Here is a 19,862-nt window from a genome sequence, read left to right as displayed (position 1 = left end):
GCTAACAGTAGCACCTGAAACCTGGGCAGCCCATCCCTGAAGACTGCTTGGCTCCCAAGGCATCCAACTTCATCTAGAATACAAAACAAAATGAGGTCAACTCCCTAAGCTTATTTTAAAAACCATTAATTGGACATCAAACAGCACATTCCCAAGGCACTAGGTTCTGACAGAAATATCCAGGCTGCACAGCCACACAGCCTGGCTTTCCATAGTATTTAAAATGTATTAAGTCAAGGCACACACAGATGGTTAAAAAAAATGGTATGAACCGGAACACTTCAATATAATATTTATTTAGGTACAAAGTGACTGTTTTGTTCCAGATCTTGAGAATAAGGTTCACATTCTCCGGGGAAACTACTCTATTAAGCAGAGAAACTTGGGGAGAATTTTTTCTTGTGGAGGTGGGAGCTGTAACTCTGAAACTTGAATAAATCCCTCAGCAAAACTGCATTTATTCAGCTTATAATTTTTTCCCTTTAGAGTCCCATCTTTTGTGTTTTTCTTTTGTCTGGCTTGACTGGGACTTCTCTCTCTGTGTCTTTTTTTTTCATTTTTTTATCTTTATTAACTTGAGTATTTCTTATTTACATTTCGATTATTATTTCCCTTCCCGGTTTCCAGGCCAACATCTCCCTAACCCCTCTCCCTCCCCTTCTATATAGGTGTTCCCCTCCCCATCCTCCCCCCATTACCACCCTCCCCCCAACCATCACATTCACTGGGTGTTCAATCTTGGCAGGACCAAGGGCTTCCTCTTCCACTGGTGCTCTTACTAGGCTATTCATTGCTACCTATGAGGTTGGAGCCCAGGGTTAGTCCATGTATAGTCTTTGGGTAGTGGCTTAGTCCTGGAAGCTCTGGTTGGTTGACATTGTTGTTCATATGAGGTCTCGTGCCCCTTCAAGCTCTTCCAGACCTTTCTCTGATTCCTTCAACAGGGATCCTGATCTCAGTTCAGTGGATTGCTGCTGGCATTCGCCTATGTATTTGCTGTACTCTGGGTGTGTCTCTCAGGAGAGATCTACAGTTGCCATTCGATATGTTTCCAAAGTTACTTTTTCCAAATACCACTTGATCCCAAGATGTAAAGAGGCCTACTTTAAAATTGGGTTGATAAAATTAATAAAAAATAATAGGAATTGACTCCACACCCGCAGTTACTAACAGTATGGGTCTTCGCCATGCCTTGTTCCTGCTTCCTAGAGAGGGAAACATAGCTCATATTGGTTCAAATGTCCATTCTTAGTCAAACACATAGTGGTCATGGAGGCTAAAACATGTTGTATAAGGAAACCATGGAAGCTGTCTGCTTCTACCATGTGGGCAGATTCAGAAACAGGAGTAGAGAGTATTATTGTTTGTGGCTAGGCAGGATACGACCGCAATCGACTGCTTTTGTTAGGTTTCATTTCTACTCAGACAAAAGGGGGAATATATTTTACCTCTAGTAGTGTTGGTTGTGTGTTTGTGTGTGTGTTTGTGTGTGTGTGTGTGTGTGTGTGTGTGTGTGTGTGTGTTACATTTGAAGAATTGTCTCAAACCAATGGGGTTTCATCGTCAGCAATGAAACAGATAAATAAAGCCTAAAAGCCCAATGGAAATGTAAAGAGAGCACACAAATGTTAGGACATGGGACATATTGACATAATTTTTGGGGTCATTACCTTTGGACATATCTTGTTGAAAATTTCAACTAAATATATTTTAAGTTTAACTTTCATTGAACACTTACTATGCTTTCACAACCAAACCAAACCAAAAAACCAAAACCAGAACCCTCTCTATCGCTAGCAAATGAATCAAGTGTTTTGATTTCTAGAAACACGGTTTCCTTAAGCATGGTTGGTATGTTGATTCACCTGTAAACATTCTCTGCAGTCTAGACCAATCTGAACTCATTCAGTTGTATGGAGAATAGCTGGCTGTAGCTAGATAGAGAAAAATCGAACCGTCATCAGATATCATATCCCTGACCCAGAAGCCTATCTGTTATCCAGACATGGCACATATACACAAACAAGCTAGATATATCTGAATGATGAGCAATTGTTCTCATGTAGTATTGTCTTATCATCCAATCCATAATCCTCCTCCATGTGTTCTTCTGGTAACACTTAGGGTTTAATAGTTTCTCCCTCTGCTGAATTTAATGGATGCTTAGCAAATGTTTGCTGTGAATGAATTCCTATCGTGTATCACAGTGACTTTCACCTGACACTTCCTGACGCAGAAAAGCCCAAGCAACGAGCATGGTAACTTGTTTGACCTGCATCAACCGAATAGCATCATTTTGCATATATGTCACTCACCAATTAGCCACATGATTCATTAGAAGACATTCACAAATGATGTAATTTGAGATCAGTAATGATTGGCCAATATCACACCTATGCCAGAAGGGCAAGTACACACTCAGACTTTACCAAGTATTGTTTAAATCATAGGAAAGAGACAGGTATTTAAGCCGTGCACAAAAGGCTTAAAGCCAGACATTATTTATTCTGTATGTCCTGAGAATGACATGTATAGGATTTAAGAGCAGCTGTTTTCAGACGCATCAGGCCTCAGAAGATTAGAAAGACATGGCATAATGCTTTTCAGCTAGCCCCCTTCTGGTTTTGAGTATGCGAAGATTAATGGAGAACATGGCAATCTTTATTTCGAACCATTGAGTTCTAAATTTAGTGCCAGTGTAGCAAGTAGTGCACAAGGAAGATGAATACTATCCTTTTCAATTCCAGGAGCTGCTAAGTCACATTGCTTGTTTTTAGATGAGCAGATGTTTGTCTCTGGGTAATGCCATAAGGAGAGCTCTGCTTGTTCAAATAAATAGATTCCCTGGCTGTGAATGCTGATGAGGCTCACACACCTCTCATGTGACACACACACATGCAATCACTAACTCACACACCTCCACATTTTGCATTCTTCTCTCTCTCCCTACTCTTTGGAGAAAAAAAAACTCCTCCAAATTAACAGTGGAAATTGATTAACTTATTCCACATCTTCATATTCTTGTTCACTATGTAGGAACATTGGAAAGCTACATACATTAACCGTGTAAAAACAAGAAACAAAGGCCATTTCTTTAGCCAAAGAAATTTTGCGTCTGTAATGGCACCATTTTGGCTTGAGTTTGAATATGAAGTTTGTAGGGAGCACAGGGGAGCCTTATTCTTATGGCTGAAGTTCCCTGATTTAAATATACCCCCTTTATATAAAAACCTGCAAATATGGGCTTTTTAAGCTGTGGTTTATTGATTTTATATTATTACTGCTGTCAAAGGGGTTTTCTTGTTTGAGAATAATTTTCTTTCTATAAACTGTTTTTTCCATATATTAAACAATTTTCTGTCTCTATCTATAATCTATCTATCTATCTATCTATCTATCTATCTATCTATCTATCTATCTATCTATCTATCCATCCATCCGTCCATTTATCTGTCTGTCTGCATTTGTGAATTTACATATGCATGTATGTATGAACATGCATGAAAAATATTACAAATGCCATCGTTATTCCTCTAACACTAAGGTGTAAGTGCCACCACAAGTTTGTGTCCCAAAAACATCATCTAAGCCACATTGAGATTCCAATACCTTATTTGTAAGATATTTGTATGGCAAATATGTAAAACTGTAAACTCTGTTGTTTTCCAAAATTATACAGGAATATACAATAGATGTGTTTTTCCGCCAAAGCTGGAAGGATGAAAGATTAAAATTCAAAGGACCCATGACAGTGCTCCGGCTGAACAACCTAATGGCCAGTAAAATCTGGACTCCAGATACATTTTTCCACAATGGAAAAAAGTCTGTGGCCCACAACATGACCATGCCCAATAAACTCCTGCGTATCACAGAGGATGGCACACTGCTGTACACCATGAGGTAAGGACAACCATGATTCCTGCAGTAAACTGTCCATACGTTTTGTTCTGCCACAAGAAGGAAATCATCAGGGTGATGTGCCATAATTGGGTTTTTGCTTTCCTACTTTTAAGCATTAATTTATTCTTCTAAGCAATCATAATGCTCTAAAGTATGATTCATGCATGTAATGTTAAATAAAATGTAAATGAAAACTAGATTAAATAATTCAACATTGCAGGGATTGTAATTTCAACCTGTTTTAATTCAGCATGAGGACCTTCCTGAAGTCCTTGTTAAGAATTGCATGTCTCTCTGCAGTCCAATAAAGTATAAGTTAAAATTCTAGAAGTTCTCTAATGGTAGATATTCAAAGGTATTTCTACAACAAAGAAAGAAAAATGAAAAGTATGGCTCTATATCATTTTTTTAAAAATTCACATGGAAATATGTATGTGAAGAAATACACAATTTCTCAAATAATATTCTTAGCTGGAGATCATTTGGCTTATTCTGAAGACTATGTATGTATGTATGTATGTATGTATGTATGTATGTATGTATGATATAAAATGGAGTATACTGTATTTTAGGAATAGAGTAAAGGAAGCATGAATCACAAAGACAAAAGTGTTAGTTAATGTTTATAGAAATATGTATTTTTATATAGTCTTAACTTGGAAATTTTGAATGGTCTTTGATTTATTCTTCGATCATTTTGTGAAAACAATTCTGTTATATTTAAATAAAAATTGGCCACCCAATATAACTATTGATTGGAATACTCAATGCTTCTTATGTTCGGTCATTTGTTTCATTAAAATATGATGGCACATCTGCCTTCTGATCCTAACCTCCCAGAACCTATGCACCAACCATTTCATTAAACTGAGAAATCCAATCCAGGAGTACCTGTCCCTAATTACACCTGACAAGTATAAAATTCTTTCTGTATGCGCCAATCATCGAAAGCAAAGGTTTCTTTCTTTAATAAACTCCCGCCTTTTTATCTAAAGCACCTAAGACAGCAGGCGAGCGGTGGGCCCTCCATCACAGCCTTCTACTAAACGCAAACACACATCGGCAGGGCTGTCTAGTCCATCATCATAATAGAATGAAAATCTACTAAAAATATCAAATTGTCCAAAGTCTTCTGAAGACATCAGCACAGTTTTCTTCTCATAAATAGATAGATAAACAAACAAACAAATAAATATTCTCCCTTCATTACAATGTGTATAAGTGCATATGGAAGCAGAGCTTGCACCAACTGAAGCAATTTTGTTCACATATAAGCTCACTCATGACCCCTTGTCTCTGAGAACATTCCATTGCTGTCAAGTATTTCTATTTCCCAGGGTGAGCCTACCATATATTTAGCCTCTGCAACCATTAACATCCCTCGCATTTCAAACTGCACTGCATATTTCTGATGTGTGTGCTGGTCACAGGGGGATCCAAATGGGAGAAATCTTGTTGTACAGAGCAAAGGGGAAAGAGTTCTCAAGTACCACAACCTAAGAACCTGCTTCAAATTTATTTACCAAATTGTATTTACAAAATGAGTTTTCATAGAGCCAACTTGAGCAGAAGACCCTTGTCTGGTTTTATTTTTATTTTCCTTCTTCCTGAAGAAGTCAGCAGGACAACTGTAACCTGAGGGTTTTTCTGTGTTGAATCTGAGAGATAGAACAAAAGAAAAGCCTTCTTTCCTTTCCAAATGATAGCGGTAATATGTAGAGACACATCCACATTTCACTAGGGAAACAGCTGGATAAAAGAATCAGGGCCACCATTGAGGAAACGACAGAGAAATTCTTGCCCAGACCTGAATTCAGTTTTGTTTATACAAGATAAAGGGACCTAAGGTCAGGAAAATGGGCACCCTGTATGATGCATTTCTATATGCTGTTATGCAGTTATTTACTTGATTATATCTAGTTCAATTAAACAGAACGATTCCCATAGCCAGGTGGATTAGTGGGTGCTCTCTGTTATAAGAAACACCAGCAATTCTTTCTCCATCTTCGAAATGCAATCTTGTCCATTTTCACCAAGCAAACACAAAATTATAGAAAAATCAGTCATGGTGGATCTTTCTAGTTCATTCATTCATTGGGAATATGGCACGGGTATGCATTTAACTTACATCTTTTCTGTCTGCTAGAGTTAATACCATCCTCCTCTGTCAGCATCTAATCTAAAGAGCTTTTGTTTGTATTCTATGTTCCCTTAATAAGGTTGACTGTGAGAGCCGAATGCCCCATGCACTTAGAAGACTTTCCCATGGATGCCCATGCCTGCCCACTAAAATTTGGGAGCTGTAAGTAAATTTACTTCAAATTATAATTGTTTTTATCAGAGATCTATGAACTCAAACAAGAGATTTCCAAGTAGTTATGGTCTATTGGAGAGTCAAAATACACAGAGAGCAATGTATAGGACACAGCGTCTCCTATAAGTAGTAGCCCTTAGATGTTTTTCTTACATTTTTACTTTTAAAAACATTTTATATTTGTTTATGTACATGTATTTGTGCCTATATATGCTGGCTAATTTTCTGTAAAACTTACACAATCTAGACTCATCTAAAGGGAGGGAACGTCAATTGAGAAGATGACTGCATATGATCTGTAAGGCTTTTTTTTATTAAATTAGTAATTGATAGGGAGGGCCCAGCTCATTGTGGATGATTCCGCTCCTGGTCTGGTGATCCTGACATAGCCCATCATAGCAATAGTAACTGTCACTTGGATACAATGTGAGTGTACATCATGCATGTGTGACTGTCTGTGGAAGCCAGAAGAGAGCATTGAATTTACTGAAGCTGGAGTGAGAAATGGTCATGAGTTACCTGACCTGTGTGCAGGGACACAAATTCAGGACCCTGAGAAGAGCAGTGCACGCTCTAAGTCACTGAATCGTCTCTCCAGCTCCCCTTTTATTTTTAGTCACTAAAATGGAAACGACATGTTAAACCATAGAGTAAGAAAATAGTATCTGGTGGCATTTGTGGAAAAGGGAAACGATGCTCGCATCTCATAGATACATTTCCATCCCCATAAAAGGGTATTGCAGCATTTATTTTATATTGCTCTGATATTGTTTTAATAAAAATTCGCAGGTGGCCTAGGACAATGTATAGATGCTTTTTCTTAATAGAGGCTGAATGTTAAAGTAGCTATCTAGAAAATAATTTATTGTCATTGTCATCTCTAGTAATCTCCAGGCCAGTAGGACTGTCCCATGACATTCATTAGTTTATTTACACTTTTGTTCCAATTTGATTGTATCATAGACCTTTTTCCATTGGGTTAACTTAAGGAATGCATACTGTTTGATATCATCAAGGAGTACCTTCGGGGAGACAAAGGAGCTTTGAGCTGTAGAGCTGACCTCTCCGAGCCTCTTTCCCCTTCCATTTCTATCATGCATACATAATGTGAGGATAATGTATTTCTGGCTTCCTACAGGAGGGTTTTAGACAAGGACTGAGTCAACCCCAGTTTACCTAACCGGCTCACTGTTCCCACTAGACAAGCAGACTGAGCAACTATTTTGGTAAAATATGATTCATAGAGGAAAAATAGTGATCGTGTAGGAAGACAGCAAGCAAAGAAAATAGCAAAGGGCCTTCATGTGCCTAGGAGCTCTAGTCATGGGGAGTCATTGTTCTCTCTTTATAGGTCACATTCTATCCTGAAGACTCTGGATTAATATCCTCCGAATATGTCGGCTGAACGGGACTTTAAAGACGACTACCTTTCCCCATCCTTTTCTCATTTTAATGTTCTCTTTACACCATGGGCTCTTGGGTTTTCTCCTGAGCGGTAGCTGCATTCCTAACTGTCATGCCATTATTTGTAACTTGAATATGAAATAGTGCATCAAATTTATCAGGCTTTATAAGTAATCTTTCTTCCAGCCCACAAAACCTTAGATGAGAGAAGCTCACCCATCATATTTTTCCTGAGCCAATATTAATTCATTATCAATATCACAATATCATTATAATAATGTCCCTAGATAAAAGTATTTTATTCCCAGATTTAATTAGGCTTCAAATGTGTTCTTACTTGGTCAATGAGTTATAGTTCTGGTTTTTGTTTTGTTGTGTTTTGTTTTTTTATGCATTAAGATTTGCTTCAGCAGTGTGGACAGCTAAAGAAAAGGGACCATACATTTTCATATCAGATGTGTACAGGTCACTATTGATTGATGTCTGCTTAGTGCTGCATCTTTTTTCCCTTTTTTATTGGATATTTTATTTATTTACATTTCAAATGTTATCCCCTTTCCTGTCTGAAACCCCCATCCCATCCTCCCTCACCCTGCTTCTTGAGGGTGCTCTCCACCAACACACTCATTACCTTCTGCCTCCATGCCCTGGCATTCCCCTACACTGAAATATCAAACCTTCACAGGACCATTGATGTCCTACAAGGCTATCCTCTGCTACATATGCAGCTGGAGCCATGGACCCCTCCACAGATACTCTTTGGTTGGTGGTTTTGTCCCTGGAAGTTCTTGGGTGATATTTTTGCTCTTCCTGTTGGGTTGCAAACACCTTCAGCTCCTTCAGTCCTTAACTCCTCCATTGGGCACCCTGTGCTCAGTCCAATGGTTGGCTGTGAGCATCCGCCTTTGTATTTGTCAGCCTCTGGCAGAACCTCACTGGAGGCAGCTATACCAGGCTCCTGTCAGTAAAGGAATGTCTTTACATGAGGTTCCTCATCACAAAATGGCATCTCAGCACTTGTATCTGTTTTCAGGAAAACGAGGAATAGTTAGTAAAGAAAAAAAGAAACCAGTGACTGTTAAACAAAAATCAACGTTTCCCCTAAAATCCTAATAATCGTCTACCTATATCTCTGTAAGATGAACTGCATTTTCCTTTGCCTATCCTGTAGGAAGTAGATAGTGAGGAGAAAACAAATAGTGTGTCGTAGAAAAAGAAAGAAGTTAAAGGAAAATGTGTAAGCAGCACTCCACCTGGGTGCTTCGCTTCTAATCTTTTTCCTGTGCGTTGCTCTTCTCGTCCTTTCTGTCTAACTTCCTGTTCCACCTCTCACATCTTAGCATAGACAGCACCTCTTGATGATTCTGTAGTAATTTGTAAACAGCACTATCGATCTTCTTGATTCTCTTTCCAACTTATTTTATAACATTTGTCCCTGTATTCATTTTTATTTGTGTTATGAATACTTTTTTTTTTACTGTCTACAGACTACTACTTTTGTAAGAGCCGGGTATGCTTTAATTAGCATTTTCTAGGGCACAGCGTAACACAATTCAATAAATAAGTATTTATGGAATAAAGAGAAATTGTTCTAACAGGCTTTAAAGGCCTTTTTGCTTTTCCACATTTAAACTTCTGAGGGGATGGAAGAGGTGTGGGGAATGAAGGGGAAACTGGAAGACCTGGGCACCGAAGCCAACAAACACCACATCTTCATTTGACGGCTTCTCTGTTGATTTAAGTCTAGGGTTGACTGTATGTAGTACTACTGTGAGGCTATTTCATGACCTCAACTAGTGCATTTTGTCTTTAAAATTACTTCCTAGATATTTTGAAATCATGTCCTCAAGTATTTGTCTAAGTAATTGAATGTGATTGTCAGTTTTCTCATATTTAAGAATTATTCATTCAAATAAACTACCGAGATTCCTTCCTTCTGTCTTCTCTTCCATAAAGCACCAGCTTGCATGATAGGAGTGCATTCCTCATTCAGGGAGGGTTTTTAGCAGAAGCCAAGAGTACTGAGTGATGTGAAGCTTCATTGTACTGTAGCAGAGGCCTGTCTTGTCTCCGTACACCATGGGACTTCTAAGAAATGAGGCACAAGACAGTGAAGATGGCGTACCAAATCTCCCACTCCAAATATATTAGCATTCCACAGACAATCTCAGATACAAAATGCTACCATCTAGCCACTCTTGACAACAAGTGTACAATAAAGTAGCAGGAGATTTGGTTTGTTCCAAAATGACCTGATCGCTAGAATTAGCTTCTCTGACATTTACAGAACCAATGTAGTTCCTTGGCTTATGTGCACAGAGTGGACATTTTTCTAGAGAAAAACATGTCTCAAATAAGATGGAGAACAAATAGCATTGTAAGCTGCTTTTTCCCTTAGTTCTGTGCCCAGTTTGCTCTCTATAAAATGTGATGAAAGCACATGGCCACTGAGGCTTTCCCAAGAGGCACATTCAGTCCATTCACACTCTCACACATACAGTGTCTACTTCGGCAAGAAAACAAGGATTTGCTGTGACCAGAAAAATTTATGTTGTTGAAATATATATCCATGGGTTGTAAGTAATATTATACGTCTCCAATTCCTGTACACTGCCCCCTTTTTAAGAGTCTTTTATTTTTTTTTTCTGTTTTTTTTTTTATTAACTTGAGTATTTCTTATATACATTTCGAGTGTTATTTCCTTTCCCGTTTCCGGACAAACATCCCCCTCCCTCCTCCCCTTCTCTATAGGCGTTCCCCTCCCCATCCTCCCCCCATTGCCACTCTCCCCCCAACAATCTAGTTCACTGGGGGTTCAGTCTTAGCAGGACCCAGGGCTTCCCCTTCCACTGGTGCTCTTACTAGGATATTCATTGCTACCTATGAGGTCAGAGTCCAGGGTCAGTCCATGTATACTCTTTAGGTAGTGGCTTAGTCCCTGGAAGCTCTGGTTGCTTGGCATTGTTGTACCTATGGGGTCTCGAGCCCCTTCAAGCTCTTCCAGTTCTTTCTCTGATTCTTTAAGAGTCTTTTAAACATCACATTTTATACCTTCGTCATTGATAAAATTATATTACTCTGAACAACAGTGAAATGCTTTTCTCTTTTACCTACTAAAAAATAACCACAAGAAAAGAAGGAAATGTTGAAAAGTCCACAGGGGCGAAGCGAGATTACCCATGTACCACTTAAATGTGTCTCAGAATACATTAAATTATTTTCTCTCAATTTTCCATACAAATTTCTTCAAGAGATAGCTGATGTGACACATATAATTAATGATGGGGCAGACAGGGTGCCTGCATATAATGGGGGAGCAAGATCTCCGTTTTTCTGCTTCACTCAGTTTAGAGTAAAGTGACTTTCCAAGTTTTGATTCAAAGGCAGTGTTTGTTTATGTAAGGAACATCACCTTCATGTAAAAGGCAACCATAATTTAGAATCTTAAAATATTTTAGCTTGGCCAAATACATATTTGTACACTATTCTTAAACCTTGTTTTGAGAGTTCTATTGAACAGACTAGTGTTAAGAATTCAATGAGCTTGAAACAGTTTTATCTTGGGCGTGGGGGAGCGTAGTTCTCCAAAACATAATTGAAATTATAGTTCATAACTGGTGGTCTAAAGATGACTACAGGCCAGGTTAGGTTATATTGATCTTAGATTTTAAATAAATTAAAACATTTTCATGGCCTTCAGAAAGTGTTTTGGTCCCTGGGCAGTGTGCCATATGTAACTAATGGATAAACTGGCCACTGGCCAGTGAATCAGCCTTCTATCATAAGGCCAACCTTTGCTATTGTGCCCTTCCATCAAATAATCTAAAGCAGCTAACTTTTCCTCATCTGATACCCCTTAAATTATTAAAATTGTTGTGCATCTAAACAGGGGACAGCATCTCAGCCCATGTGAAGTGGGTCTTCTGGTACTGGAAAATAGAAATGCTACGTAATCTTCCATTTTCTATTGCTCCCTTCTTTTCTTCCTCCCATCTACCCCATTCTTCCTCTCTCACTTTCTTCATTTCCTCCTTTCTTTCCACTTGTTTCTAATCTCGACAGATTAAGAATTCATGAGCCAGAATCTAATATGAAAGATTCCTTGAGTAAGATTGACTTGCCTAATGAAAATGAGTGAGAAGAAGGTTCTATAAGATAACTTCTCATGCTAACCTCTCCAAATATACACAATGTTAAGAGGTTTCCAGTGTAAGCCTCTGGTCTAAGTGCCCTGCAGCAACATTTCCAGTGTTAGTTTTGCACTTTCCATGGCTCAACTTCATGCGAATGCAGGGTTTTTGTTTCTAATCTTACTGTAGATCTAATGTTTCCTACTTTAGACACAATAATCATCTTCAATTGAGTCACTCCTTTGCCTGAAATAAAGATGAATAAATAAACAATAACAAAAACATGTCTATTGAAGAAACTCTTTCTTATGACCTCTGTTGATCTTCTTTTTGGTCCTGTGCTTTATAAAAGTGTTGGCTCAGAGCCTTTCCAAGCTTCTCTAAATCTAAAATGCAGCCTTCCTTCCATTCCTTCACTCAGCTGTGTATGCATTATCTTGCTCTGTGGAATTATATCTTTATTTTCCTGTGTATTAATGACCCTTTTACATAAAGAGTTTAAGTCACATAAAGTCACCCACCTTGCACATGTCTCTTATTGTATCACCGGCACAGTGCTGTATCCTTATTGTATGCTTAACATGGTAAGAGTGAACAAATGAGTGAAAGAAAACTTCAGAAAAATGTATATTTATATTACCAAGCAACTGAATATGAGCTTTCATTTCTAGCTTGCCATTTGCAACAATGTGGAAAGAAATATGAAGCTGATGGGACAATCAGCTCATTAGGAGAATCATAGCACAGATGCATAAGTGTACTCTTCTTTGTTTAATCTCAGATGCTTATACAAGAGCAGAAGTTGTCTATGAGTGGACAAGGGAGCCAGCCCGCTCAGTGGTTGTGGCAGAAGATGGGTCACGTTTAAACCAGTATGACCTTCTTGGGCAAACAGTTGACTCTGGAATTGTTCAGTCCAGTACTGGTAAGTTCCATTTGATTATTCAAGAAATAATAGAAGGAAGAGGGAAATGTATTGTAAGCATTTAAGAATTCAGTAATTCTCTCAGTGACAGAGAAGTCAGAAAAGAGAATGAGAAAATTGCCGAAAGATGAATACCATAGAGCAGCAGAATGTAAAATCTGAGCCCACAGTGCTATACCTGTTATTCAGTATCTTCTGGCTTCTCTTTATTGTACAAGAAGAATCTGGTTCTATAAGATCTTGGCAGCCTGGGATATAAACAGGAGTTGGGCTATAAACTGAGGGATGAACATTTGTGTTAATTCATTATGCCTTCAATTTGCCAATTGGATGTAATAACTCTGCAGTATGTTGGGAATCATCAATCAAAACCATATAGATGATTGTCTACAAGTCTTTGAAGGCAATGCTATTACAAAAATTCTAGGTGTTTTGTATCCTCTAGGTCCCACTTATTGCCCCCCCCCACAAGCCAATTTGCTTTTTTCCTATAGCTAAGACTATCCTGCAGCTGAAGCCAAATGAGTTATATACACTACTTAGCACTCCATTTTTAAATTAAAAGTAGATAATGTGTGATCCTTTTTAGTGTTGAAACCAACACTAGTGGTATTTTCAAATTACATGAAACATTACTATTAAAGTGTACATGAAGGTTCTGAGTTTGTGGCAAAGACTTATACAAGGAACTCCGATTTATACAAGGGACTGTTTTGTATTATTTGAAATCTGATAATGGGAAAAAAGTAATTATGAATTAAATCTCAGATACAACAAATCAGAATTTATGCTTCCCCTTAAAGCTCTGTATTTTAAACAAGGTCAATTCCTAAAATATTTGTTGAACTGATAATAATGTTTTAGCACATCTTACAGAATTTACATTTATTTAATGCTCCTTATTTTGTAATTTTGAAAGACAGTGCCCTACTCTTGTACAAGAAGAGTGATGCTAATTTTCTCAGAAAACAAACAAACAAACAAACAAAAACAGCAACAATAACAACAAAGTTCTGTTTTCAGATTTTATCTTGGGACCTTAAGACTATAACATTTTTGATCAGCCACTCAAGTTTTATAGAAGATCTCTCTCTCTCTCTCTCTCTCTCTCTCTCTCTCTCTCTCTCTCAAAAACAAAAACAAAAAACAAACAAACAAAAAACCCCCCATACCCATACCATTTTTAGGAGCATAAATAATTTTGGTTCTTGTTCTATAAGATGGAGAAGATCTGTCCTCAGCTTTGCCTTTATTAGAAATGCAAACAGCATAGGGGAAAGCCTCACTTTACTGTGAGAAAGATGTGGATAAACATCCTGGTCCTGTCACTTACAAGCTTGGGGATGTTTGACCAGTTCTTTATCCAGACAGAGATCTTTCCTTCATCTAAGGAGACAGAAATAGCAAACCTTTCATTAAGGCAAGATAGTGGCTGGAGATGTAGCTCAATATGTGAGAACTACTGCATAGCATGCATAATCGTCTTGGTCTATCATTATACCTAAAAAGATACCTAGAAATAGGGTTGGGGCTCTAGTTAAAACACTGAGGGATATCCCACAATTGTTGCTCAAATTATTGCACAATGACTATCATTGCAATCCTAAATCTGTTTTTTAAAATCTCACATCATGTGCTGAGAATGACACCCAAATATGCTCTCTTTACTTCTTTAAAATGAGCATTATGATAATCTAGGATCATGACAGGCACTGGAGTTTCAATGATGCCACAGCACAGACCTTGCTCTCCTGGAAGGTGAAGTCCAGAGTGGATGAAAATATAAACTGTAATTATCAAAATGGGTGCTAAGTGCTGTGTGAATGTTTTTGTGAGGGCAAAGATCACGTCTGTTTTCTTTATCCCTATTATTTTCTTTAGTAGCTGTGCCAGAGAAGGCACTGAATAAATATTTTGAGTAAATAAGAGAAACTGCAGCTTATGCTGAGGAAGGATTACTGCCAGAGGTAGCTTTTCACATTGTTAGTGTTACACCTCGGTTGGAAAACAGTAGCCATTTTTTTTTACATACTTTTCACTTAGTATCATACATACAGGGGCATTTAATCTATTAGGACAGTGGTAGGTGATGTCAAGGAAGCAACTTCACTGTAGTAATGCACATGCAATAATATATACAAGTGGGGAAGATGGTGTAGAGAGACAAAGGACTCTAATGAAGTTCTACCTCTAATGACTCTGAGCATGCCCTGATAGCTCTCTCTAGGACCAGATCCAATGTCTTTAAAATTAATTCTTTTATCAAATGACCATTTAGCTGCTAAATAGTCATGCCACCAATATTTTAATTGTTCATAAAAAAGTAACATATTCTCAAAGAAAGGGGGCTGAGCCAAGGAATAAAAATTAAGACCTGGGTCACTGAGCTGGTCAATCCCATATGTTAGGCTTACTTTAATCATTCTGTAATTGAAAAATAAGTATAACTGCACACACTAGGAGAGCCCCTTAGTAGTAAATAGTTAGAAACATAATGACAGTAAATTCTCAGATATAGTAGCTGAGTGTGTTGTTCAGCTTCAACACTTCAATAGGAAACCAAATTATTCTTCTTTTGGGCCCACTTTAGCTCATCAAGATTATCTGTAGGTTTCAATGGAAAGCAACAGACATCCTATGCATGATCATCAATGACTATGTTTCATACCTCATTGAGGAAACATAAGATAGATGACACTAAATGAAATTACCTCCATGTTCCTTCTAGGAAACCAGAAAATGATGTCACTAAAACACAAAACACCAGTATCTATCTATCTATCTATCTATCTATCTATCTATCTATCTATCTATCTATCTATCTAAACAACAACTTTGTCCACCTTAATGTCATTTGCAGGAGTCTAATCAATTTAGACAGCTTGTTATGAGCTTAGAAAGTGATGTCCTTCTTACCCATTAAACACACATCTTGCAATCCCAGTGACATGCTTCAGGTGTAAAAACTTCTGCATCACTTTGATAATGGGAGAAAGAGAATGGGAGAGATACTACCATAATACTCAGGATTTTAAGTCAGTGATTACAAATCATTTACAGAAAATGAAGTAATTGCATTGACCATTAGGACAAGAATAATATCAGTATCCAGAAAGGAATGAGGAAGTAATTCATCCAATGATTTTAAAATGTTCAAGTATGACTTTTTTTTCCAAAGGAAATTTGGTCATAGGACATGTTGATAAGCTTGGAAAGTAAGTTGTTTCTTCTGAATCACTATCTTTTGCCCTTAGAAAAATGACTAAGAAAAATGATGGGATCATCTTGTTTAGATGTGGAGGCTTTTCTAGATGGTGTCTGAACAATGACCTTCTGATCAGCATCATCAGGAACCATCTTATCTGATACTGGATCATAATGGAGCATCCATAATGGCTAGAACACGATCTCCAGGGACGACTTCTGTGCTTTCCTAGTCCAACAATTCACATTTAAAACGAAGGAAAAGATATAGTTAGGCTAAAAATTCTAGTGCTTAAATGTTTTCTTACTTCCGTGGAATGTGGAAAAAAACCTTCAATTTAGATTATGTGTTTAATAACATTTTACAAATTGATTGAATGTTCATTTCCCTAATTAATGAGATTAGATATCTACTACTCTATCCTTACACTATAAATCTCAATACGATTTAGTATAGTAAGTATGGTCATATATGCTGTTAAATTTTCGCTTCATAGCATCCCAGGGAATAGGAGAGTGAAGCCCAAGGAAAGCAATCAAATGTTTAACAAACATTTGAGAAAGCCACCTCTAAAATGACCTGAAATGCTAATTTACCAAATTATAACCTCCTTTCTTTCTTACATTCTCCTAAATTTTACTCTGTAATGTATCAGAAATATTGTCACTTTTAATTTATAAGCTTCTCTCAGGATATTACAATCCTTCTATTCTTTAATTTGATATGCTTAGCGCATATACACTTGTTGTCTAGACTTTCAATGAATATTAAGATATGGGCTTTTCTCTTTCATTCTTTTTTGATTTTCAAATTATTACAACTTGATTCTGTTATTGCTGTCACTTCTGTAACTTACTTGAAGGTTTTATGCCAATGTTCTTTAGGTTTTATTTAATTTAAAATGCTTTCAAAGCAGTAGAAGCCCTTCTGTTCTTTCTCAACCACTCCGAAAAATATGTTGTTTATAATATGTATAATGTCAAACAATAAGTCCCAGAACCATATTCTTTACATACTTTTCACAAAAATGTCACAGTGCAAATAACAAAAGATGATGGAATATATGTAGATACTCATCTTCCTGACATTTTATGAAAGATGGGATTTGTTTTTCCTTGACGCTGATGACATTTTTCAGATCACAATGGAATGAATTGTTAAGAATAATAAAGCATACCTCTGGGATGGTGAAACCTATCATTGGAACATAGGCTATAGGTTTTAGCAAAGGTCTCAGAAAAATGAGTTTTTATCTTATTAGGATCACTTATTTTGTTTCTATTGACCTTGAAGTCATTACCAGCAATATACAATTAATATATATATATATATTAAAATGCAAACATGTTATTAATGAGTATAAAGAGGGGCTGTAATTAAAGTATAAAGTACTTAGTACACATTCCATAAATGGAAGTTGCCATTAATACCAATTGATGATGAATGCAAGAATGGTTTTCTTCTATAACACTGTATTTCTTTTACAAATACTTCTCTCTATTCTGATGCGAGTGAATAGTAAAGAACGTGGAGAAAGTAACTAAAAGGTATTTTTGCATTTTTATGGAGTGTCCTGGTTGAGCAGTTAACCTTCCTTCAGCCACATCATGTTTTTACTATTTTATAGACAAGAAAACTCAGAGGAAAAAAAATCTACTTGAGGTGCCCAAGGCTATACAACAAGAAAATAGATCTGAGTATTAAACTCAAACTCATTTTCTTCAGAGGCTAATAAAATTTCCCCTTAGGATATTTCTGGCTACCCTGCTGAGGATCTGGTATTTGGGCTGTTCTCAATCCATTCATGAACATGTTTAGCAACAGAAGTCATATAGCGTTTGCTTGGCCAAGGTACAAAGATGTTAAGATGTATGAAAGGATATGAGCCTGTATTGCATGTTAAGTCTGTGTTATAAGAAAGCTTTGATTACAGGAAAGAGTTTATTCTCTACTGTGTGTAGTGCATACCATTTTCATCCTCATCCCACGGAAGAAAAGATCACCAGATGTTGTTATCTGGCAGATATGTTACTTGGTGCTTAGCTGCACAAACACAGAAGCTTTTTTCAAATATTCCAAAGAAATATGAAAACACAAGTTGATAACAGAGGAAAAAACTGATGTGGCTAGACCTGGGAAGCAACTGTTTCTCCTTTAACAGGACTACAATTTTATAGAGAGAATGACATGGATATATCTATATGCCAATTTGCTAGTGATAATCAGAGATAAGCTGTCAGAACACTGTGAGATTTCCTTCTGGGAAGCAAGTCCCCCCTCCTTTAAACCAGAGTGTTAGATAGGTCTTTTCTCCTTTGGTATAGAATTATTGAGTAAATTTAATTCCGTGGCCTCTTGCTTTAGAGTTCCCTGTTTCAGGCTAGATAGATAGATAGATAGATAGATAGATAGATAGATAGATAGATAGATAGATAGATAGATAGATGATAGATAGATAGATAGAGATAGAGATAGTGATACACACACACACACACACACACACACACACACACACACACAATTCACAAGACAGGCTTTAGCCATGAACAATTGTTGAGTCTAAAATGTCAATTGTACATGTGAGAGACTTTGATGTAGATAATGGGTGTATATGTTAGCTTTGTATTTTTTATTGGATAGTTTTTATTGGATAGTTTAAATTTCAAATGTTATCCCCTTTGTCGGTTCCCACCTCTCCCATCAGCCCTGCCCCTGCTTCTATGAGAATGCTCCCCGTCCCATGCACCCACTCCCACCTCAACACCCTGGCATTCCCTATACTGGGAAAATAAACCTTCATAAGACCCAGGACATATCCTCCTGTTGGTGCCAGACAATTCCATTCTTTGCTACATATGCAGCCGAAGTCATGGTTTCCCCATTTGTACTGTTTGGTTGGTGGTTTAGTCTCTGGGAATTCTGGGGGGTTCTTGTTGGTTGACATTGTTCTTCCTGTGGGGTTGCAAACCCCTTCAGCTCCTTCAGTCCTTTCTCTAACTCCTCCATAGGGAGTCCCAATGCTCAGTTTGATGGCTAGCTGCAATCATCTTAATTTGTATCTGTAAGATTCATGCAGAGTCTCTCAGGAGACATTCCTATCAGGTTCCTGTCAGCAAGCACTTCTTAGCATTGGTGTCCTGGGCTTTTTGTTATATCAAATGAATTTGCAAATTGCTCCTTCTAACTCTATGAAGAATTGAGTTAGAATTTTGATGGGGATTGCATTGAATCTGTAGATTGCTTTCAACAAGATGGCCATTTTTAGTATATTAATCCTACCGATCCATGAACATGGGAGATCTTTTCATCTCCTGAGATCTTCTTCAATTTATTTCTTTAGAGACTTGAAGTTCTTGTCATACAGATCTTTATTTGCTTGGTTAGAGTCACATTGGGGTATTTTATATTATTTGTGACTATTGAGAAGGGTGTCATTTTTCTAATGTTTTTTGCAGCCTGTTTATCCTTTGAGAGGTTGAAGGCTACTGATTTGTTTGAGTTAATATTATATCCAGGTGCTTTGCTGAAATTGTTTATTAGGTTTAGGAGTTCTCTGGTGGAATTTTTGGGGTCACTTAAGTATACTACCATATCATCTGCTGATAGTAATATTTTGACTTCTTTCTCTCCAATTTGTATCCCTTTGACCATTTTTTTTAGGTCTAATTGCTCTGGCTAGGACTTTAAGTACTATATTGAATAGGTACGGATAGAATCGGCAGCCTTATCTAGTCCCTGGTTGTAAAGGCATTTCTTCAAGTTTCTCTCTGACTAGTTTGATGTTGGCTACTGGTTTGCTGTATATTGCTTTTATTATGTTACCATTGAGTAGAACATTGTTCAGCTTCCATGAGTATGGGGGTTTTCTGTCATTTTTGTTGTTATTGAAGACCTGAATCAGTCTATGGTGATCTGATAGAATGCATAGAATTATTTCAGTCTTCTTGTATCTGTTGATGCCTGTTTCGTGACTGATTATATGGT

The 19,862-nt window shown here is 37.3% G+C and overlaps 1 protein-coding gene across 3 annotated transcripts in view; it reads left to right on the top strand.

The window, feature by feature from the left end:
• The window catches only part of Gabra1 (gamma-aminobutyric acid type A receptor subunit alpha 1), a 55,467-nt gene that overhangs the window by 22,922 nt on the left and 12,683 nt on the right, over nucleotides 1-19,862 (top strand). For all 3 annotated transcript variants that reach the window (XM_087571209.1, XM_087571210.1, NM_183326.2), the window contains 3 exon segments: nucleotides 3,680-3,900; nucleotides 6,120-6,202; nucleotides 12,530-12,673. In XM_087571209.1, the coding sequence (XP_087427335.1) occupies nucleotides 3,680-3,900; nucleotides 6,120-6,202; nucleotides 12,530-12,673 (448 nt within the window).

This window comes from Rattus norvegicus, chromosome 10 (assembly GCF_021556685.1).
Source record: "Rattus norvegicus strain SHRSP/BbbUtx chromosome 10, alternate assembly SHRSP_T2T, whole genome shotgun sequence".
Taxonomy (NCBI): domain Eukaryota; kingdom Metazoa; phylum Chordata; class Mammalia; order Rodentia; family Muridae; genus Rattus; species Rattus norvegicus.
Note: the sequence above shows the minus strand (reverse complement) of the source record. Positions and strands in the feature narration are given on the sequence as shown.